The 24382-nt window shown below is 42.7% G+C and overlaps 1 protein-coding gene across 6 annotated transcripts in view; it reads right to left on the reverse strand.

Moving 5' to 3' along the window:
• Positions 1-177: 177 nt before the first annotated feature.
• Positions 178-24382, reverse strand: part of kif26ab (kinesin family member 26Ab) — a 73467-nt gene continuing 49262 nt past the window's right edge. For 4 of the 6 annotated variants that reach the window (XM_024296590.2, XM_024296758.2, XM_024296843.2 and 1 more), the window contains 12 exons: positions 14503-14686; positions 11599-11811; positions 10963-11056; positions 10206-10468; positions 9253-9436; positions 8779-8938; positions 8362-8524; positions 4169-7409; positions 3066-3259; positions 2578-2601; positions 2193-2343; positions 178-2108 (listed from right to left, as the gene is read on the reverse strand). In XM_024296590.2, coding sequence (XP_024152358.1) covers positions 1924-2108; positions 2193-2343; positions 2578-2601; positions 3066-3259; positions 4169-7409; positions 8362-8524; positions 8779-8938; positions 9253-9436; positions 10206-10468; positions 10963-11056; positions 11599-11811; positions 14503-14686 — 5056 coding nt within the window. In that variant the 3' untranslated portion in view covers positions 178-1923. Of the gene's footprint in view, positions 2109-2192; positions 2344-2577; positions 2602-3065; positions 3260-4168; positions 7410-8361; positions 8525-8778; positions 8939-9252; positions 9437-10205; positions 10469-10962; positions 11057-11598; positions 11812-14502; positions 14687-16419; positions 17180-24382 lie in introns of those variants that run through there. The other 2 variants (XM_024296932.2, XM_024296673.2) reach the window with 2 other exon arrangements.

Below are 24382 nucleotides of genomic sequence, written 5' to 3' on the forward strand. Positions count from 1 at the left end.
GGTCCATGTCTGTCTTCGTTTATATTTCTATGGAAACCAATCTCTCCAATCAGTAGAGAGCATGTTAGAAAGCCACACCCCTTCCACTGAAAGTGGGCTTGGGAGAATACCTTTTTTTCGAACTTCTCCTGTTGTCTTTAAAATATATGGATATTTTAAAAGAAATCCAACTCTGAGTTATCAATTAGAAGAAACATTTTATTCACAAGAACTGTAAATGAAAACACAAGCTGCCATATTTTACATTTATATACAAGGTTTGAAAATCCTATACAAAAACGAAGACTTTAGAAAATATGGGTTTTGATATGAAATATGACCCGACATATAATACTTTGGAAAAAAAGTTTTGGTAATAATAAAAAAAGGTTTGGTAATAATTATTACATTTATGAACCTCACCCCACTGTTAGTGAACACTGGTATATTGTAAAAAAGTAGAATGGTAAAAATGATGTAGAAATGAATCTTACAAATGATTAAAAAATCTCATGCAGCATCTTCAGAGAGGGCCTGAGGGACTACTTTATAAAAACAAAACAACAAAAAAAGTTCCTTTTTGTCATAGATACAGAAGTGAAACACACTACAGTATTTTTTAAAAGTTTTTCCAATCCCTCTTGTTCTCTGCCATTTACTTCTGGAGCACTTTCTGGCAGCAACAAAATACATTTTGGTTTAATGATTGAGTTTGCAGAACAATGCCACAATCACTTGCCCTCTTGCCATATATTTTCATGGGAAACTCATAGTAAATTCTGAATATGTTACTGTGTGTTCTCATAGCAGTCTTCAGTATAAATGCGTGGGAATGCATAGGACTGAGGCAACACTTAGAAAAAGTACTGAAAAGAACAGGCTAATAGCCTTGTGCTGTCTTGTCTGTGCCTCTTTTTCTTACAATATGTAGAAAGCTCTCAGTGTAGCCCAATAAGACAAAAATTGGACTCGGTGAAGAGCATCGCCATCAGTATAACCATGATACTACTATCACAGGTGAGAAAAGGGAATTCCCTCTGGGTTGCATGACCATTTTCCGAGGCACCATAGACAATGGCTGAATCAAGATAAATCATTCACTTCTCTTCACAGTGCCCTCTTGATTGATATGTTTTGGCTTAGTTTCTCACTTTCGTTGAGAAAAACATAGATAAATGCAGTTCGAATAAGCTCTCCCCCGATATCACTGCCGCTCTACCGTAGGGCACCGACACCCATTTTGATCAAGGCAACTGGAGGAAAAAACAAATGTTCACTCCGCCATGCAAGCTTTCACAAGCCAGCTGGCAGAGGAGGAGTGACATTAGCAAATGCAGTCATTGATGAAACAACATAGTCCGATTTGAAAATCTAGAAAAAACACTACATAGCCAGAGTTAAAATAAGGCGCAAGAGGCTGAATGAACATGGACAAAATGTTGGCTGAGGTTTGAAACGAGAGAAAAGGCAAAAGTCTAGGAGCGCAATAACATTAGCTTATTGCTTCTTCTTTTTTCTTTATTCTTTTCCCTTTTGTACACACCACACACTCATTTAAATACACTATACAACAGAATCTAAAATACTTTTCTTGACAGCAACATGTTCACGGCTTGTTTAGGTATGCTGAAGATACCTGCACCATATTAAAAATAAGGTTTCAAATCAAAGCAATAAAAAAGGCACTTGGAGGTGACGTCCATTGAGTCTTGAGTAAGTTTGCCATTCAGGCAACAACACTAGAACACACACATTGTTTCTCTGCCATTTCTATGACAGGAGGCACTGTAGCTAGATGGTCGAGAGTTCTGTTTTCGTGTAAAGCTCCACTCCACTTCTCTGGCTCTCATTTTTTTGTTTCGCGATATCTACAGACCGGCTGCTACATTTCTTCTCCCTTTGTTCTTCTTTCACTTTCTTTCCCATCTTGACTTGCTTTTGTCCTCAGACTTCCACTTCCCGCAGTCCCTCCTGAGTGCCCGGCGTTGACGGCATGCTGATGTCGAAGCAGGTCACCATCATAACACGAGACTTGCACAGGTTGACGCAGAATTCCAGATCTTCAGTGGCCTGTGCCAAGGCCTCCAAGTACTCTATAGACTCCTTATCCATACTCGGATCCACCTCAACTGGCAAAACAAGACAATTACATTCAATTATGTGAATTTCAATGGGAAATGTAGGAGAAAAATCAACTAGTGGTAGCTGCTTACACTCGCCCAACCACTTGCCAGGGTCCATCATCAGTCGGGCCTTAGTGTCCTCCAGCTCCTCCAATAACACTTGATGCTTTGCCTTCAGTTCCTTCACTTGCTGTTGCCTTTTCTCCAGCATCTTCAACTTGTTGTTAAAATACAGCAAACCCTGGAAAAGAAGAGGTAATATTGACTTTAACAAATTTAAATTGCTTAAACTTTATTTAACTGAAAGCAGATAGTAACTATACAGCTGTCATACATGCCGAAAGTTGTAATTTTGTATGCAATTGTATATAATTAGACTAAATGTAAAGTTTTTAAATGAATATAATAATGATGTTAAATGATTGGCATTGTATAAGAATAAAGTTTATATGTCATTTAAACAGAATAAACTCACCTTATCAACATCTTGGAATGGCTGCTGTAAAAAAAATAAGAAAGAAAACGTTAAAAACCTGCATACATGGGTGTTTTTTATTTTTTTGTAATCAAAAAGTACACGTTTTCGTTATTAATACCAATAAATTTAATTTCCATAACATGCAAATAAATAAAGTCACTTAAGGACACACTTGACATTCCTCAGACTGACATTTTAACTTGAGGATTTTCTGCTAAAGTGAACTTAAGGTCAAATGTCTGGGACATTCTATTCTGGTCCGAATTCTTTAAATAAAGAAGTGGATAAGGTATTTAAGAAGTTCTCACACCATACTCTAAATCCACACAGCACACGTGGATCATCCATGACCTTTAAGTAACTCTTACAAAATCAGGCTGAGGATTTGCAAGCTGCATTCATAAGACCTTAAGACCAGACGGGGTGTCACTGGAGACGAGACTGAAAATCACAATGTGTTCAGTCAGGAATGATTCTGAGCTCACCTCAGTGGGTTCTTCCTGGTGTCGCCTTTGGAGTCGTTCCACATCATCTATCTCATACACCTTAATTTCGAAAGGCTCTTTCAATGGTCCAGAAATAGGAGGCAAGTCCACCCACTGGCCTGTTGTGCTCGCCTTTTTCCCCAAGGATGAGGTGTCTGGTAAGGGTGCTGGGATCAACCTTCTCCTTTGGAATCCTGAAAAAATGAACAGTATGGAACTTTGACACTCTCAATGTTTTCTTAATTGATATGTAGGGCTGGGTATTGATTATAATTTCCAGAAACGATTCAATTCGATTCACAAAAGCCTGGATCAATTCGATTCCAATTTTTATGATTCATCACTTCAATTTTGACTTTACACATTTGTTTAGAAATACATTAACAATCCACTATATGTTTTGAATATGTTTATATTATTCTGATACATTTCACGTACTGTAAAATGTATTAGTGAAATAACGAGATTGTTAATAGCATACAGTGTTACATGGATTATCAAACGGAAAAGTTCTAACAAAAATGTTCAGATCACTAACATCGTAAACCATATTCGGCTTCCCGTGGAGGGTGTTTCAGTTTGGCCACTAGGTGGTGATCGTTCTATAGCATTACACCTTATTCCAGAAGAAGAAGAAAGTATAAAAGTAGTATCACAACTGGTTATTTTGAAATATGTCCTTAAGAGTTTGTAAAGTTCATGTCTGTGAGTATATAAAGATGTTAATTTAGTCAACTATGTATATTTAGGTCAACCTAGTGTTAGCATTAGCTGTCCTATGGGAAATTCCCTTAAACATTAGCATCAAGCTGGCGGACTTTAGGTTTATGTGCTAAATTGATTTGTATTTTTAAGAATTGATTATTGATCTGTTCAGCTTAAATCAAATCAAATCAATTAATCGATTTTATTAACCCTGCCTTATTGATATACAACTGTAATATCTTATATGAAATGGAAAAGCTATCCTGTTCTTTTATTACTTAGAATCAGTTGCGATAGTAGCATAAGTTAAAAGAGCTTGAGGAGTTGTGCCTTTTTGAATTGGCACTGAAAAGCTGTTTCTTAACCTGAACCAGGTCAGCACTGAATTATCCGCTTACCATTTGCTTTTTTCTTGGGATATTTGGAACTCCGTGCTCTTCCAGACGATGACATTCCACTTTCACTCATAGAGTCGAGGGCAGAAGAAGCACTCCCTGTGGCTTCACTATCTCTTATCATGCTTTCGTATCCACTGCTGCCTCCGCTGTGGTAGAACAAAGCTGTGCGGCCCATAGCTGGAGGCAGCTCCCCGCTCAAGACACTGCTGTTGTCACTCCCGTGGCCACTGCTGTAGCGCTGAGGCCGCCTGGGTGCAGTGATTTTACTGTAAGGAGAGGGCAGCAACGCTGTAGGCGACTTGTCGTCACTCACGTTTACTCCACTATCGTTACCACTGTCCGAATCTCCAGAACATCGACCATGTTTGCCTGATATGTTGCCTGTTGCCAGTTCACTCACGCGGCTGTTTGCAGCTCTAATGGCCTGTTTTGTGCCCATAATTGTCCCTCTTCCAGCTTTACTAGTGACTGGTGCTGGGGTTCGAGGAGCAGATGTTCGCCCCGATGGAGGGAGATTGGCATTTCTGTTGACAGGAGGAGCCAGAGATTTTGTTGAGGAGCTGAGCCCTTTTGAGTTGTTTGCTGACAGGGAGCGTGCCTTGCTACCATTAACAGTTCCTAGTGCTCTCGGGTTTGCAGGTTTTCCCTGACCAGTTTTGCTAATGTTCCCCCCACTTGGAGTCGATGGGCATGAGGCTATCGGAGAGCTTGACGAATTAGGTATACCAAATTTTGGGATAGACTTGCTGGATTTGCTACCCAGACTTGCCCCACTGTTCTCTCTGCTAAGCGCTGCCCTGGAACTTGATAAAGACAGACCTTCACACTTCTCCAGTGACATTTGACTGCCGTAATGGAGACCAGTCTCTCCTTTAGATCCTTTTGCCTTTGGGCTGGAGGTAACTTTGGCATAGTTGAGGCTTGAGGTTTTGAAACTGGCAGGGTCTGTTCTGTGGCGTATGTCAAGTTCATCTTCTGATACAGCTGTCCTTGTCCCAGAGGTCCTCCCTCCATCCCCATATGCTGACTTTAAGGCACTTTGGGGAAGCAAGATCTTAGTCTTGTGGTCAAGACTGGACTTCCTAACTGGAGGGGGAGGTGGTGAGGTGCAGCTAGGTTTAGAGAGGCTGCTTGTTTTCTGTAAATTGGCCTTATTGTTTTTCCCCAAGGAGGAGAATTTAAGGCTTGTGGTAGATGCAGCCAAATCTTGGGTTATCTTGTAGTCTACAGAGGGATGAATGACGGGCACAGTTCCGAGGGTAGTGGCACCTCTTCTCAGCTGAGGCATCTTCGTGGGTGTAGTCTTAACGGCTGACTTTTCACAGCCGTCAACCACCCTATGGGATGAGGTAGGCCCCTGCATCTTGGGTGGGCGAGGTACACTGTTGCTGTTGTTGAATGGTTTGCTGGAAGGTATACCACTAGGGGGATTTCTGAGGAACTTGCTGGTGCTGGAGTCAGAAAACTGAGGTTCTGAGTGGTTGTTGGTGCGCTGCCAAGGATCCTCTTGCTTAACTTCTTGCCTTGGTGGATCTTTACCACTGCTGCTACTGCTGCTACGACTGTGAGAAATGGATGAGGTAGGTTTGATCTTCCTAGGAAGGCTGGAGTGAACTATGAAGGAACCTTGTGGAGGTGAGGGGGAGTTTGCTTTAGTCATATTAGATGTGTTTCGGATGGAGCCTTTTGTTAACTCTGGTGAAGGGGGGCATCTCGTCAATGACAGTTTGCTTGAGGCAGCACTGTCACTGTCTTGCTCAGAAAAACTCAACCCACTGTCATTTAGAGAACCCTTTGCCTCTCTGGGAGAAGACACACAATGAAACATGTCAAGGGAATCAAAGCTAAAGACTGGCTCTGGACCAATGTTTCTGACTTGGGGAAGGAAAACATCTACAGAATGAGCTCCTTCACTTTCCACAGTGCATATACTGACTTCACTCAGCCAAGAACTAATAGACGAGCCCCTGCTGTCCATATAGTCGATGGGACCCTCCTGAATGGGTTTAACCACTGCTGCATTTACTTCTGATTCTCCAACAGTTGATGTATAGGCATCAAACTCATCGTTAATGCTGCTGATGATGCTGACAGGCCGGGAACCAGAGGCCAAGGCCTGAAGTGAACAGTCACTGTTGAAGCTGATAATGCTTGATGGCCGGCCCTTATCGTAAATGCTACCAATCGACAGCTCTTCCACCACAGTGAACACCAACTCATCCTCTCCATTCAACTCCACAGGTTGCTGCAGTGTGACAGTAGCTTTAAGGATGTCCCTATCCAGACATCTGTCCCTCAAGGTAGAGCGCACTTGGCAAACCTCCACAGGACCTCTGAGCAAAGGGGAGGTACACGGGTCTCTTCTTTTGACAGCTTGGTGGCTCATTCCCACAGGTGGCATTCTGGTGCTAGATCTTTCTTCAGAGTCTCCATTATTTTCTTTCTGCTGTGCAGGTGGTGGGGATGGCTTTGGCAAGGATTTCTTGTTGAAGTAGATCTTTTCTCTCACCACAGGTTCTGCATTTGCCACAACAGGATTCGCCAACTTGTCTCTACTGACTGGAATCTCAGAGACCAACACCTTTTTGCCATCAGCACTACTTCTGCATTCATTTTGAACATTCTCAAATGGTGTCCTTTCTTCAGGTATGCATTGCATCATGACATTGTCTATTTTGGATCTAGTACTGGGACTACAGGATGGCTGGACTGGGACAGATTTTGAAGATTGTTTGGCTGAGAGGCTGTCTTGGTTGTTGGGAAAATTTGATACAGTCTTTGGTGAACTAGAGCCTTGGCTGTCTTTAGGCTTTTCAGTTTTGGGGCTAGCTTGGCTTCGCTTGCCCTCTCCAACAAAGGCGGTGGGTTCTTCACTACCGTCTATACACTCAAGCCTCTCCTGTAGCTCAGCAAATGTGTTGCATTTAAAGAACTGGTCTCTGTCCAGATGGTCCTCTTTTGTAGATTTCTTCTTGTTTAAGGAAGGGATAATTGGAACAAATGCAGGTGGACCTTCATTATCACTAAGCTCCCTGTCAGAAATTGCTGTTCCCCCAGGGCCAACATAAATAACCGTATCACAAGACTGTTCACTACTGGAGGAGTATTCTGGGTCACTGAGAAAAGAGGGCAGGTCTGGATCTAGGGCTACTGTCCGAGGATGAAAAGGCCTTAGGTGAGGTGGCCGACGGATCCGTCCTTCCTCACAAGAGCTTTCGCCACCAGAAGAACTGGATGCATACTGCACAGAAGAGTAAAACAGAGTATGGATGATTTTAAAGTGGTGTGCAGGTATTTTAAGGGCCCATAGACAACATAATTTTAGGTCATTCTGGTCTATATCTATGCTTGTTGCTGTGTGTCAGCAGCCCTCAAATCACAACTGTAATGTGTTTTTAGCAATGTTGGCTCAGCTGAGTAAATAAATCAGAAATAAAAGGCAAAAATAATATTTTAACAATTTATGGGTCTGTGTTAGGATATTATCTGTCCTAAGTCATCTCAGTAATTAGTAGTTGTGTTGGAATTGCTTCACTACTGACTACATAGTGCACTGTATGGTGGGTTTGCCATTTTGTAGAACTGTCTGAATCTATAATGCCACAATCCAGTGCCCTAGAAATTTTCCAGAAGTCTCTGCGAAAAACCACCACAAATCACATTTTTGGCGAATATAGACCATAATGCATTGGGTTTGAAGGATTTTTCATAAGAAAAAAATGTTTTAATTCATTTTGTATAAACCATTCATGTTTTCATGAACAGAACACAGTGGATTCATAAAATAGTCTTTGTAAACAATCATATTAATTAGGATTTTACTTCAAAAAATCTGTGATGTCATTAAAAAAAAAGTAATAAGTGTGGTGTCCGAATAATAAATCTAACAGCCTATCTATCTAGTCCTGCACTAGATAGTGCAGGACTAGATCGTAGTTAGGAGTAGGTAGAGAATTTGGACATAACCAAAATGTGTAGAGGAAGAAAAAAGACTGGTTCTCATGCAATGCTCAAATCTTGCATTTGTCATAACTGCATCATCTTTAATAGCTTAGAATAAACAAAAGGAGAACATTTTGAATCAATTAAAGCTTTACAATGAATAAAATAAATTCTTAAAATGATTACCATCACTGAAATGTGTTTGAAAACTTAGAAGCTTCACAAAAGTATCAACAACTTTCATAGTGTACCTTGGATTTCTTTTTCCTCATCCGGTGGATGCGAGATGCCAACTGGATGGTGGTGAGGGAGTCTGCATGGTTGGCTGGGACATCTGAGATGTGGGCAATCATTGTGGTTCTACAGTTAATGTTGCCAAGGGACTCCCTTAACAGCATTGTCAATTTGCTGTCTCTACAGAATGCAAAAGTATAATTATTAGTAGACTCCACATGTGTTTTAAAACAACAACACTAAAGAGCTGATTAGATGAAACTATTCTTGAGGTCACTTTAAAAAACTTTGCTAAAAATACACTGAAATTACTTTTTAAAGAAGAAGAAATGGGAAATCCATGTACTACATTTACCAACTTTTTCTGAAATAATTAACTTGCAGATGTGAGAAAAATTCATGGGCAAAATGTAACATTAATGTGATTTTCTCACCTGTAAGGAACGTGTTTAGCTCCATTTGTCAAAGCCATTATGACGTTTCCCAATGCATTGAGAGAAAGGCACATGCCTCCTCCTCCGTCTCTGCTTTTACTCAGCACCTTTTCACAGCTCCCCAAGTCTAAAAGGTGAAGTCTGCTCCGCCCGCCTGACACTGTCAATGAAAAATAAAGCACCAATTGAATACATGAAGGCCATTTTCTATTTGTTATCTTCCTTAATTGTAGTTTCAGACATTAAAAGTGAAGTAGCCTAACCCCACAAGACTGGGGAGGAAGATTTTCCACACTGATATATCAATGCAATTTAGGATGTAAGTGATGTTTATCTAATAGTATCAGATGTATGAAATGTAGCAATTAAACAACCGACCAACACTAGCAAACTTTTTCAAGCAATCTAAATCGAGTTTCAGGTCTAGATGAACCGTGATTCTTTTTTTCTTTAAGTAAGGGTTGTAATACTAACTTCCGCCTTTGCCACTCTTCTCCATGCGATACTGATAAACATGCAGGGTGAACAGCATGTGAGAGTTGCGCCGCTCGTCCTCCTCAACATTTGGTCTGCTGGTGCTGCGTGCGGCAATGGCTGCATCGAGGTAAAAGGCAGCTTTGTCGGCGGTCGGAGCGCGCAGCTCGCTCTGATTTTGGAGCTGCGAGGACAGAGGAATAGACAGAGGGTTAGCACAAGACTGGTAAAAGAAAAAAAAAACGAGAAAAAAACAGAGGAACCTGTTAATTGGACCCCCTGCATACATTTCCTGCACATATCAATGACTCTCTGAGGCAATTAAAAACAGAGGATGTGCATGCTGAGGGAGAGGGGCTGGGAGAGGTAATGGTGGAGCAGGAGGTAGGGCCACCTTCCTGAGAGGAAGGGATTCAGAAAAGAAGCAGGCAACATGAAGGAGTCCATGTGTGGATGCCAAGAGGAAGAGGAGCCCTTCCTGAGGTGCAGTTGCTTTGAAGTCCAAAACCAACACCCCCACCCCCCCCCAAAAAAAAAACATCTGTCAGCAACACCTGTGAATGACTTCAAACCTGCAGTCCTTCACCAACCCCCAATGATATTCCTACAGATGTTTGTGGCGAGCTTGCTTTAAGTCTTGGGTAATAGATTCTGACAGGAGAGTCAGAGAAAGAAAATAAAAAGAAAGCTATCAATAACACAGGTGGGTTTGGTTGAAATATAAATCAAAGATTTCAGGAGCGAGGATCTACTGAGAAGGGCTGGGAAGTCCTAGGAGACAAAAAGTCTCACACATGTACTCGCCAGAAAGTTTAAACATCTTTGAAAAAGAAAGAGGGGTTAGATCACAGACAGAAAAAGATCAATACCAAGACTAATACCGTATAACCCACAGAGAGGGAATGAAAGACTGAGCCAACAAAGGAAAACAGGGGAGACCGAGCGCCTCTCACCTGAGTGCCGCAGATGGGATCCTCCTTCAGATGGATTCCCGGTGACTGGCCCTCCTGCAGGCTGCCTGTTGACACTTCTGACAGCAGGTCCTTCAGCTCTTCGTCTTTCCCAAAGATTTCCACAGCAGACACGCGGACTGAGAACCGCGTGCCAGTCTTCTCCTTTCTCTCGTTGATGAGCTTGAAGAGCCAGGAAATGGCGCAGGGCACAATGCCTAGACTCTGAGTGGAGCTGTCTTTGCCAATCATGGTGTATGTCTTGCCTGGGGACGTATGATAGGGAAAGAGGTATCACAAAAAAGAAAATACGGCCTTGAAGCATACATATTCACTTTATGTTCCAGATGAGATGTCTTATTCTACCACGGGCAGTGATTTTGAAAAGAAAAGGAACAACAGGCACTGGGAAAAAGGGAAAAGATAAAGGCGGACATGGAGGACGGTTGTACATGTGAATCAAATGCAAAAAAGAAAAGAATGATAGCAAACAGCTGCATCAAGAAAGAAATCTTTTAGAACAGTCTAGTATTTTAATTACAGGGTAACCCCTAAAGCCTTGATGCTACACTTAATCCGTCACCCCCCAACCTCAGACTCGCTTCAGATTCCTTTCCCTTTAATCTCCGATTCCTTGACTCACCCCAGTGCATCACTGAACCAATTGTGGACATCTAGTGTAGCTAACAAAGACCAATAAGAGTTTTTTCTTTGGCTAACAAAGGCACTTGTCTAATCTGGTGCCTCTGGAGGAGCTTACCGAGCCTGACTTGACCGAAGCTGAAGATGCAGCCGTCTGCTCCGTTCACCACCGACTGGATGACCTCCGCTACCGTTCCCGAGCACACCTCCGCCTGCGACAAAAACACCGGCTTGTTATGTTCTGGAATCACATTTGTCCATCCAAAATTAGAGCAAAGTCATTTTGCGCTCTAACACAAAATCTTTAACATAATGTAACTTTTCAACTTAACACGATCAATGTAATTCCAGTAGATTTTGAAGGAGAAAAGTCGCTTTTCTCCTTCAAAATCTACTGGAATTACATTGATTGTGTTAACTAACAGTTAAAAAGTTATAGTAAATCAAAGAACATAAACACTAGAGTTTAAGTAGTAGAGGGTTAAAAAAAAACGACTATTTTTTCTTGTTTTTTATTCATAAATAACACCAGACTTATCTAAGTGGGAGTTTTAATGGTTTGGTAAAGCGGTGTTTAAGAAGAGAGGTTAGATATAAGTGGAAGGGAATTCAGATCATACTTCTGATGGCTTAAAATGCCCAGCTGTTAGCCCCTTGATCTTTTGCCTAAGCCCCTTACCACACCCTTTATGGTTAAGAAAGTTCTTAAGTTCTTAGGCAGACAAATGCCTGATCAACACCTAATGTCCCTTACTTGTGAGGCATCCTGGGTAAAAATGGCATCAAAGGCGAATATCTTTGGAACGGCCACGGTGGCGGATCTCCTGTGCCCCGAACTGGAGTGTGGGCTGGACGCTGGGTCGTAGAGGGTCAGCTGCTTCTTCCTGCTGTCAACCTTCAGGAAGGACTGCGACTCGGAAGAGTCGGCATCCTCCAGAGATGGACAGATTCGCATCATCACTTTCACCTGTTAAGTTTAACATAAAGAAAGAGAAAAAGGAAGTGTGAAGTCACAAAATAACCAATTATAAAATAGGAGGGTAGAAATAAGAAGATTAACTTAAATTATGAAAGGAGTCGAAGGTTCGCATTCTGAATAGAAGTTGCAAACCGAGACTCCCTCAACATTACGCATTAACATCACGTCCACTCTTTCAGAGCTGATGTACATCTGAGGTTTCCATGGAAACAGTCTCACATTCAGCGGCGAACTCGATGGGTCAACACATTGCTTAATGGTGTTAGTAAAAAAGGAAGCAAGGTGAGTATTGAAAGTCATTGCTAAAAATGCTGAAAATTGTGTGAAGCACCCTGCTGGGGGGGATTATCCCTCTCTAGGTTGTTATTTTTTTGGACTGAGGGCAGCTCAGCAGCAGGCAGAACAGAAGTATATGGCCCCTTCTTTATTCTACCTTTGCTTCTGGTTCCTTGCTTCACGTAAAGAATCCTAAAACCTGCTTTGATATTCACAAAGAAAGCTTACAGCTACGATACATTCCTCAGGTCAAAGTATGACTCGTCACACCTGCATGGACTGAAAAAAGGTGACAGCTTTTAGATAAATGTGTCGTTTCAACTCTGCACTGACAAAACGATGCATTTCTTGTATTATTGCTGTGCCTCAAGGAATAAAGTCGACTTCCAGGCAGTGTGCAGCGCTGCATCTAACAAAAGCCACACAGCTTCTGCCCTTGCTGTGCTGCACACAGCCTTCTGTGTGTGCTTTGTGGGGGTGTGTTTGAGCATGTCGCGCTATATGGAGCTCCAGTTTACGATCAGCTCCTTTTAAAAATGACAACTCGATATTGCTTCACAATCTGATGGTCAGATATAAACCTGTTACAATAGCGCTATGAAAATATATCTGTGACTGACGAGGGACAGAGCAGCTCCAGGGATAAGTTTAGAAGGCTTTTTAAGACCCTGTCATCTCCTAGAGTGTTTACTGTTACGCCCTGACATTACAACCAGAGAAGGCTTTCTATACTCTATAGTGCACAAGATGGGAAGCCATTCTAAGGCTTCTTGAAAAAGTACTGCAAAACTGAAAAGGAACTATAGAGCAGTAAGGGCTGCAAAACTTTCAGTGAAGGCCTAAATTTCTCTGAAAAGACGTGTCAAAATCACAGAGAAATTTATTTTTATTTATATATACATTTGTCCAAAATATATGTTAGATCATTCCAACTGTTCTGTAAGATTCTCTCACAGCCCTCACTGTTTTTATCACATTAAAGTTTCTAACCAATCAGATTTTAGCCTTCACTTGTTGCTAGGTTCATGAAAGTCTGTCTTACGCTCATACAGTCAATTCTTCCGTCCTTACTTCCAGTCTTTGCAACAGCTTTCCATAAGATTTATGACTATTGCTGATTAAACAATACCCATAAATGGAATATTTGTGTTGATTCAACCAATCAGAATTTGAGTTAGAAGCTCTGTAGCTTCGTGAGGACGGAAGATAACATAATCGCCTCTGATTGGATGGTCAAAGATTGCACTACCAAAATCTGACTTCATCTGTTCTTCAGGCAGTAGCTGCACTTGATTTTTGTTTGAAATACTCTGTGTTTTGCAGTTAACAATGGAAGAAGTTTATTTAGTTGTTGATTTACTGCGTAAGCCATTCTTAAGATGGACTTTTCTAGAAAAATTGTCCAAATTTTGTAAAAGTCTCAATTTAATTATCATATTTTCTATTGGCAAACATGAAATAAGAATTAAAATAATAATTTTTAAAAAATCTACTCTATAAAAATACCTGCTAAAATTGTACAATTTTAGCACTACAATGCACGTGTTTCTATTAAACTGTCATACCATGTGAAAGGAACCTCCACATGCATCTGCTGAAGCAGCAACATCTCAGCTCTCTTTTTTATCTTGGCAGCCATCAGATATTGAAGGCCACAGTGTTTTCACACGTTGCACTAATGGCCTCTGTTTCCAGAGTCCATTAGCGAGGCTCCATCTCCATTGCGCCATCTACTCAGCTTTCTATACCTGACAGACGTGTCTCCAGGTCAAAAGTGGAGAGTTGGAAGTGACCTAAATAAGGCCGATGGAAACAAAACTATTATTTAGGTCTGGGGTTGAATTGATATAAAAACAGATGCAGGAAAATGGGAAACCACAGAATCTTGTAGATATTTCTGTTGTGTATAGGCTTTACAGGAAGGCACACCAATCTCAGCTGATATATATGAACCTGTGTCATTCAGGGGTTTACAACACAAGTGAGAACTTCCATCTAGTTAGACTTCATGCTCCGTTGAGCTGCCTTTTCATCTCCTCAAACATGCAAACAAACAAACTAAAAAGGGAAGAGCGAGGTGTTTGCACAGCTTTGTTAAACAGTTGTCTTCAAACGGCCGTCTTGGCTTTCAGCACTACATCTTTTGTGTATTTAGAAGACCTTCTGTTAACATGAGTACATATCTGTAAAATACAGATTCAGTGTTTGAAGCATCTCCTTTTACAACAGGCTCATCTGGCTGAATCTGCATTGAACAGATCAGTGTGTGTGTGTATTTCAGCTCCACAAACTATTTGTACCTGTGGGAATTAGGTTAATGGAGGAACGGAGTTCCAGTTTGCATGAGTACCCACTGAATTCAGCAGCATCTGTACGTGTGTTTTGGAGAGTGCCGGCACTTACCTTCCCCATTCCAGGGTTCTCTTTCACCTTGGACACAGCTCGGAGCAGACATGGCGGGGCAGGGGGTGGCGAGACCTGAAGGATGCCGCTGAAGTTGGTCGGGTAGATGGAAGGCTCCTGGGGGTGGAGGGGCAAAGGCTGGTGTTTCTTCCGTTTGGAGGAGAGGTTCAGCTTCTGGGCTGCCCTGGAAGAGATTCAACAAAAAGTTGAAGCCACACTATAGAGCAATCTTCTAAAGAAAATCGGTTTCTTATTGTTCGTCAATGTAAACATCAAATTTACCAGTTTTCCTTCCTTGATCTACTTCAATCAGACATATCACAAACATTCAGGGACCAGATACATAAAAAACTGTTACCATTTCCATTTATTTTGATCAAAGTCCAACAAAAGACAAAACTGTCACAGTTATGACAGCTGAGAACCGCTGATGCTACCATCTGGGACTACACATGTCTGAAGTAAGAAAGCTAAGCTGTTACAACAGAGGATGACTTATTTAAGTCACGGTGTGAGCATGTGTAGCAAAAAAGGGAGTTTTGTAACACCACAATTGAAAGTAGACTTCACTGAAAAGTTTTTTTCAGAAATTGTTTCAAATAGCACAGAAAACCGAGTCAATTTTGAGTTTTTCTATTTTGAGTTCAGCTTCAAAAACATTTGAAAAACTCAGTAAGAAAATGGATAATTTCTGAAACTCGACAGACTTAGTGGTTCCAGTTGTGGCATGTCCTCGGATCAACTAACACGGATCAGACAGCAACGCGGGGTCAGTGAGAACAGTAAAACACCAAACTGTTTTCACTCGAATTCCAGAGAAGTTAGGGGAAGACAAAGGAGTGGTTGTGGACGTGGAGGAACACGTGGGAGATGAAAAAAACACGTCTCGAGTAACGGAATGAGAAATCTGCAGCGCAAGGAATTTTATCAAAGATAAAAGAACATTCAAGAAAAAAAAAAAATGAAACAGATCCAAGTGTGTCCAGGTCGTTTCCTCAAAGAGCATTTCTGCCTCATTATTCCTACTCTCCTCTAGTCGGGCCTGGGTGGGCTCCAGCCCATAAAAAAAAAAAAACATGTTCCCCTTTCCCTGGAGTGACAACCAAACCCTTGTCTCCCCTCTTCACTGTACACCCCCCACAGAGACAGCCCAAGAGCACAATCATGGAACACACTGCTGGCTGATGGAATAATTATTGCATCCTAGAAGGCTACAGGAGAAGGATCTCCCCAGGGAGCTGCCTGTGTGTGATAGCATGCGAGACGGATCGTGTGACTGGAAGAAAAAATTAGATGAAATAGATGGATGTGAAAGGGAGAGGAAAAAAAAAAACGCAAAGGCGCACCACGTGCAGTCCACGTGCTTGTGTGCGGCAAGATGTGAGGCGAGTGTGGCTTGAGCGTGCGTGTTCAAGAGTATCCGCAGTACATTCATTCAAGACAAATCTGCCCTGTCTCTCACTCACTCTGCCTCACCTCATTCTGTCTTTTCTCTTCCAGCTGAGACATAAATCAAGAGTCACAAATCACCCAGAGATGCAACACAGAAAAGAAAGCAGCTAAACTGATTTGTCTCGATCAGTGAGCAGCACTCACACCCAAAATCTCAGACCCTCACCTTGACTTCTGATCGATGCTGCATGTTGAAACTTGGTGTATATATGTGTCATTGGTGATAATGAAGGTAAGTTATTCAGCTTCCCTCTCTAGCTTCACATCTGATCAGTGCTTTTCCTCAGTTGACAACAGCTTGTCCACCTGTTCACACTCAATCTCCATCCTAACAAAGCTTTCTCCCATCACATCAATCAATCAAAACAAAATCTGCACGCCTGGCAAAGTAAAATAGTCACATCTCATCAAAATTCCCTGATTATACCAGCTTTTTGAAGTAACGTGCACCAGGAGTGTACTTACAGCTCTTTCCAATCCATCATCTAGTTTATTTCATAGTCAAAAATCAGACAACCATCTGAGTTCACTTTTGCAGCCCATGTCTTTGCTGTCGCTGCTCTCCATTATTGGAACATCTGACACGCCGCCACAGAAGCAGAGAGCAGAGCGAGGAGGGGGATGCTCGCCAGTCCGGGCACGAGGGTCCTTTTTGCTCCGATGGCAATCATTGAGGTTCCACTTGATTTCACAGAGGTTTGTAAGAAGTAGGGGGGGAAGGGGTGGAGGAAAGAGCGTGGATGCCACAGCACCTGAATGCGTCAGGTGGGTTGGAAGAGGAAGAGGAGTACTCTGAAGGACGATGGATACAAGTAATCCAGAGAGTTTGATAGGAAGCAAAGAACGGAGTAGTGAGGAGGAAGAAGCTTAGGCTGCTTCCACGTTTCGTCACCAGAAAAAGTTTCCAACTCTGATCTCCTCTGCTGGCATCCAGGTTTTTGTTCAAGCTTCCTGGTTTTCCGTCATGCAGGTAATCCACTCTGCTCAGTGTGTTGCAAGTGGCTGAAGACCCTGATGGTTCTCTCTCGACTCCCAGAGTCGCTAAGAAGGAAAAAAAATGAACAAGAAGGCTTCAATGCTCCCGGTTAAGCCAGAAGATTTCCTCAGGTGACTGGGAACGGCGAGAATTCCTGCTCCTGTTCCGCCACTTGGTCCTTCTCGTATCTGAAAAATTCTGGCAGCTGTCCTGCCGCGTCTGTCTCTTTCTCTCCTTCCCTCAGCCACACACACCAACACTCCCTCCTCCCTCGTCTCCCTCTTCTTTCCTCAGCCCAGCCCCTTTTTTGCTCCGACTGCCAGACGAGGTGTCAGCGCTCGATTGCTGGCTGCTTGCGGCACAATTTGCCAGTACTTTCTTTTCTCTCTATAACATACACACACAGTCTGACAGAACCTCCTGCACAAACACACCCGCGTATGCACCCCAAAACACGTCACATGAATACTTAATGCCAACAGGAGCCCTCTCTTCTTTTAGGGTCCCTCACTTCAAACAGATTTAGTTAGTATGCCTACAGTGCATGCATGCATGAGCCCCAGCGAATGTCTGGCTCTGTAGTGTACAGTCCTGCACGTTCGTATTGTTCATCACTGTTCAAGCATGTAATTAGCCAGACCAACCAGACTTTAATTATTTTGCACCCCCAAATGTGCAAAAGTAGAGAAATGTCAGAGGATATACGTCAAAACAGAAAGACAGATTATGTGAATGAGAGAGATGACCAGACTCAAGATAAAGAACTTTTTTGGGTTTGAAGGAAGCTACAATCCAAAACATTGAACAGATAACATCTCCGAAAAGCAGATGTGTGTCGGCCAAGGAGAGGGAACACAGTCAGTCAACGGTCAAGGGTAAACAGGGGGCTGAAAGCATGTGAGTGGGTGAGCGCAGGGGTGAGAGTATAGTGTATTCCCTGGGCTACCAATTTAACAGAAAGGCCTCTAAGCCCCCCTAACAAACCCGTCTGTTTTGAAAGGCTGCTGCGTTGGCTGCAATGTGCCCACTACACCACATCCGCAAAAAGAGTGGGTGTGAGACTCGCCAGATGAAAGTACATTCAACACAAAGCTCCCTCTGCCTCTCTCCGTCTGACATAGTACCCCTTATGTGAACTCTGCTGGATGGAATTTGAAGATAGAAAAAAAAAAAAAACAGCAGTGCCTACAAACGTGAAGACGTTCTTTTGTAATGAAGCAGCTTGATATATCACATAACCTTTAACGTCTTCTTCACCAAGCTTTTCTGCACCTTTTGTGCTGATTAATTTGCCTGACGTGATCTTATTTTTAAAGGTTTGTTGCATGCTTCTCCAGAACAGAATCCCTTTGATTGGCAGCGGAAGACTACACTAATGCCGACATTGGTCACTCTGACAGTGCAACCAGTAATTAGTCTTATCCTCTTTGCTGATACCAACGGTGTGCTTTCACGTGTTATACATCAAGATGACACAAAAAGAAGGAACCGTTACAGTTGGAACTGTCCTGATAGCCTTTCAGCTCCATCACTGTCTTCTTATGAACAGACCACAGGGACAGATAATGACTGCAATATATATAAATGAGCCAGTACCAGACAGATGCAAAATCAAGCACCTTTTTAAAAGAAAAGGTCTTCTGGAGCCTTTGTTTAAGAAAAGACAGAATTTCCTTCTCACCTTTGGAGGAGTGATGGCGGAGGAGGTTAATGACAGCAGAACAGCCACAGTGAAAGTGCTGTTTTCTCTCCTGCTTTTAAAGCTTCAAGTTGGCCAGATGTCAATAATATCTCCAGCCTTGTGTGTGTTTTTTTTAAAGCTTTGTCAAATTGGCATGAGAAATTCCTCTGCCTCAGAGAATCATTAGCTGGCACACCCATCAGCTTGTTTGTGCAAATTTGTCTCTGTTCTCCCAGCAGCTCTATACAGCTCTTTAGGTCGATCCTTTCAGAGGATAATTACCATGCTGGCTGCATTTACTATTCTTGGCACTTCCTTTCCTCTGATTCCCCTCCTCTTTTTCTCTCCCCATAGACAAGATAAGGCTGCTCTGGCCATTCATGCAGGGATCAGATCATTGGGTCTGATATCACACTGCTTCACCACCCCATAACCGGCAAGTCTCCCACTGCTGCTGATTAGCAGCCCAGCATAGCTCTTCATGAATGGAGGTACACCAGTAATAATGGCTGCAGTACAACAAGCCAGGCTTTCTTTGTAATGCCCACTGCCTCATCTCTACAACTGCAGAGGTTTTTCAGTCGCCTCCATTTTCTTACCCTCCAATCCCGTAGTGGATCGGAAGCACAAGGTAAGAATTTGCACCTGCAGTGATTCCTTTTTGGGATTGAATCATAGTTCATATGCATAGCGAGTGCCAGTCCAGACCCATCTCTCCTAGGGTGCTTTTACACTAGAAAAGTCTTTCATACTTGTTCAGAAATGAATAAAGAAAGCTGTAAATGTCACACCTTGATTTGCAGCATTTGCAGCATTTGCAGCATTCTTGAGAGCAGACCTGCTCTTTTACAAAGTTATGAGAGCTACTCATTTGGGGTGGCATTCTTACTTCTTAGTTCAGAGAGATCCCAGTTCCAGGAAAACCCCTTTCCCTAAACTTTACCCCAGTCTATTGAGCACAAGTGAACATCTGTGCCTGTATACAATCTGGACTTAGGTCGATTCAACCGTGACACAGTTGTTCTTGAAGATCCTGATCTGTTATCCCAGACTTAGTTTTATATGCGCTTGAGGTATGCTGTTTGGATTAAGATACACAAATCATTACTGTTGTGCAAAAAATGCCACATCAGCAGAATGTCATGACTGACTATGCTGGATTTGTGATGCTTTTCTGGGTAAGGTGCCATGCTTTTGAGAGGAAAGATAATCATTAGGAAACCTCCTCAGAGCTAAAATCAGTGCACACTGTCTTATTGATGGGCTTCCCTTGACACGATCAAACAGCTCTATGCCCCAAAGGTGTGTGTGTTTGTGTGTGTGTGTTGGGGGAGGCAACATAAATCTGCCAGCTACAGGAGAAACACAGACTTCATTTGAAACAAGCACTCGGGACTAATGTTCAGGCCCGACAGCAGAGAGATCAAGACGCATGTTTTAGGCTTACCAAATTTGGATAAAGCAAATCTACACCTCACATCCTCTCCAGATTTACAAGCAAGTTCAGACAGCCGATTATAAAACATTATCTATATGATTTAAAATCCATAACTGTCATTTCATTCAATGTAGTTTTTTTCACGTTTTGCATACATTCTCACTGCACTAAAAAGCTCAAAGTTTTATTTTAAAACATGTTTTGACCCTGATAAAACACAGCAAAATTCTAATGTGCTCTTTTGTGAAAACATTTTTACACATTCAAAACTTTTTTCTACGTTTTCATTTGTTTATGGAACAAACTCCACAAATCTATCTCATCCATTTGTGTAGTTCAGAAGTTTAGTGCTCCAATGAGCCAATCTTCCATCAAAGTCTTCCTGAAATCAAGAGCTCCCTAACATAAGCTTCACTTTACTTTCCCCCACTTCCCTCCAACCAAAGCTGTCAGTGGCTAGAAATTTGCCTATCAACATACCTTTCCTCTTTCCTTCTTCCACCAACAATTGTCCAATTTTCTCCACCACCTTGCAGATCCGGAGTGGCGACATTGTCAACACTGAACAGCACTCAATGGTTACATTTTCCAAAGCTTCAGTAGATATACTGACAACGTTCGTTTGCCTCTGAACTTCCCCTTGGATCTCAATACCTGCAGGAGAATTTGATCAGCTGATCTCAGGCACTGGATGGGGATTAAGAACAGTGAAGCTCAGAAAGATGTGGTAGTGCACTATTATTTAAAGATTTAAAAACAAATAAAACAATATTTAAATGAACACTAAAATTCACAGGCCCCGCCTTCGCCCATCAGCAGCCGGGTTAGGCTCCGGCACCCCCGCGACCCCGGCAGGGACAAAGCGGTCAGGAAAATGAATGGATGAATGAATAAAATTCACAGGCAGCCAGTGAAGGCTAGTCAGGATGGGGGTGATGTGGTCCGTTTTACACGCTCCAACCAGAACACGAGGAGCAGTGTTTTGGACTAGCTGGAGACGTAAGAGCGACTACAGCAATTCAGCCAAGATGTAATGAAAACATGGGATTACTGTCTCAAAACCTTGTTTTGGTAAAAATGGTTAAACCTTAACAAACTTTTTTTTTTTGAATCTGGATTTTGAATTTTTAAACTTTGGCAGTCAAGTTTGAAATCACTGTTAATTCAATCCAGGATTGACACAGACACAAAACTCCACTATGGAGAAGTCACAGAAGCTGCTCAGATCAATTTCATTTTGTATTATTAAAACGTAAAAAGCCTAGGGCCATCCAGTCTCTAAAGTCTTCGCAGCCAGCAAAGCCAGGTTGGGCCCATATGGTTTAAAAGTGGGGGAAAATGTGGGTCCCAATTGGGTTTGTCCACAGTTTTCGTGGTGGGCCCACCTGTGTTTGCCCAGACTGGTTTAAGTGGGCAATCAGTGGGTAGGATTGCTATGCTATCCAGACGCCTGGTGGTCAGCAGAGCTTGTTAGCTCAGTACAGTGGAGCATGCTAGCTTGCTACAGAGGAGGTCGCTAGCATGCTACAGTAGAGTTCACTGGCATGCTATAGAGGCGCTCACTAACTCGATGCAGAGGAGCTCACTAGGATGCTGCAATGGAGCTTGCTTTACCAGAGCTTGCTAAAATGCTACAGTGAAACTCGCTAGCATGCTACAGAAGAGCTCGCTAGCATGCTACAGAAGAGCTCACTAGCATGCTGCAATGGAGTTTGCAAGGATACTACAGAAGAGCTCACTAGGACGCTGCAATGGAGCTTGCTTTACCAGTACTCGCTAAATTGCCACAGTTAAGCTCACAAGCATGCTACAGAAGAGCTCGATAGCATGCTACAGAAGAGCTCAATAGCATGCTACAGAAGAGCTCAATACCATGCTACAGTGGTGCTCACTACCTCAATACAGAGGAGTTAACTAGGATGCTACGGAGGTGCACGCTAGCTCGCTTCAGGGGAGCTCGCTAACATGCTGCAATGGAGCCTGATTCAGTGGAGTACACTAGAATGCTACAGTGAAGCTTGCAAGCATGTTACAGAAGAGCTCACTAGCATGCTACAGTGGCACTCACTACCTCAATACAGAGGAGCTCACTAGGATGCCAAGGAGGAGCTCGCGAGGATGCTACAGAGGAGCATGCTAGCTCGCTTCAATGGAGCTCCCTAGCATGCTGCAATGGAGCTTTATTCAGCGTAGTACGCTAGAATGCTACAGTGAAGCTCGCTACCATGCTACAGTGGCACTCACTACTTCAATACAGAGGAGTTCCCTAGGATGCTACGGAGGAGCTCACGAGGATGCTACAGAGGACCACACTAGCTCACTTCAAGGGAGCTCGATTCAGCGGAGTACGCTAGAATGCTACACTGAAGTTCACAAGCATGCTACAGAAGAGCTCACTAGCATGCTACAGAAGAGCTCACTAGCATGCTACAGAAGAGCTCACTAGCATGCTACAGAAGAGCTTGCTAGCATGCTACAGTGGAGCTCACAAGCATGCTACAGAAGAGCTCACTAGCATGCTACAGAAGAGCTCACTAGCATGCTACAGAAGAGCTCACTAGCATGCTACAGCAGAACTCGCTAGCACGTTATAGATGAGCTCACTAGCATGCTACAGAAGAGCTCACTAGCATGCTACAGTGGAGTTAGCAAGCATGCTACAGAAAAGCTCACTAGCATGCTACAGAAGAGCTCACTACAGAAGAGCTAGCACGGTACAACTTGGGTTAGCCCTGACCAGGGCCCGTGGGAGGAGCCTTGGTCACGCAGGCTTGGCTCCAGAGTGGAGCCCCAGTAATGTCATTCTTTGTAGAACAGCACAATCTTACCTAAAACTTCTAAAATAAGGGGTTCTGAACCGCTCTTTGTCTGGCTCATCACCCAGGACCTGTCTGTCATGGGAGACCCTACCAGGGGCAAAAGCCCCCGACAGCTTAGGTCCTGGGATCACTCAAGCACACAAACCCCTCTACCACGATAAGGTGGCGGTTCACGGAGGGGAAAAACTGATATAACTAAGAACACAGTACACCATTACACCATTAAAGAAAAAAATTCAAAGTTATACCCCAAAAAAATCTGTAATAGCACACTACACTGAGATTTTTTTTTTTTTTTTTACATTTTATGTTTTATATCACATTAATGCCGCCTAATTCAATTATTTCTTATTATTATTATTTAATATTTCAGAGGAGCCAGTTGAGGTGGCTTGGGCATCTGGTCCGGATGCCTCCTGGACACCTCCCTGGAGAGGTGTTCCAGGCATGTCCCACTGGGCGGAGGCCCCGGGGAAGACCCAGGACACACTGGAGAGACTATGTTTCTCAGGTGCCCTGGGAAACATAGTCTCAAGTGGCCTGCGAGGCGTTCCCAGGCCACCTGAAACTATGTTTCTCAGGTGGCCTGGGAATGCCTCGTGGTCCCCCCGTAGGAGCTGGAGGAAGTGGCCGGGGAGAGGGAAGTCTGAGCATTTTTACTTAGACTGCTGCCCCCCCAATCCGGTCCCAATCCTACACTGTTACTATCAAATTTATTTTTAATCTATATTTTATCCTACAGTAATACTATCAAATTCAATAATGTCATGGGGTATCAGGATGATCCAGATGCAGGACAAGACGACAAGCCACAGTGACACTGAGTGCAGAAAAAAAAACACTTCAATATAGCTCAAACAAATGAACCTTAAGTGCAGGCTGCCGCCTATCCATGGAGAGCCATCAGAGAGATGGCCCTCCAGGAGAAGCCACAGCCGGCCAAACAAAAAAAGAACTACAGACTTTCTTTACTTTATCCTACATTAATACTAACAAGTTCCGTAATTTTATCTATTTTTTTGCAGTTTTTTATTTTATCCTACACTTTTACTAGGGCTGTGAATCATTGTTTTGATGGTGATTTGATGCATGAATCAAACCACAATTCTTAATTTTTAATATAATGTTTATTAAGCTCCGGTTTTCAAGCTAATTCATTTTTTTAAGAACTTCTGTCAGTGAGCGGAACTTCAGTCTCAGTTTTTTAATAGACAAAAGCTCTCGGTAGTCATATTTTGAAAACCGGAAGATTCACCGACACGAAGATAACACATCTTCATGTCGGTGAAGCTTCCGGTTTTCAAAATGGTGACGGTACCGCATCTCTTTCGGCTTTGTTTCAGTTTGCCCTGAAACTGTTCTACATTTCAGGGCAAAAATACATTGTCCCCAGATAATATTTTACTACACTTAATTTTTATAAAGATCGCTAATCAGCGATCTTGGACGTCACTAATATTCCTGGATATTCCCTACAGCCCTAACTTTTACTAACAAATTCAATAATTTGTATC

This window comes from Oryzias melastigma, linkage group LG22 (assembly GCF_002922805.2).
Source record: "Oryzias melastigma strain HK-1 linkage group LG22, ASM292280v2, whole genome shotgun sequence".
Taxonomy (NCBI): domain Eukaryota; kingdom Metazoa; phylum Chordata; class Actinopteri; order Beloniformes; family Adrianichthyidae; genus Oryzias; species Oryzias melastigma.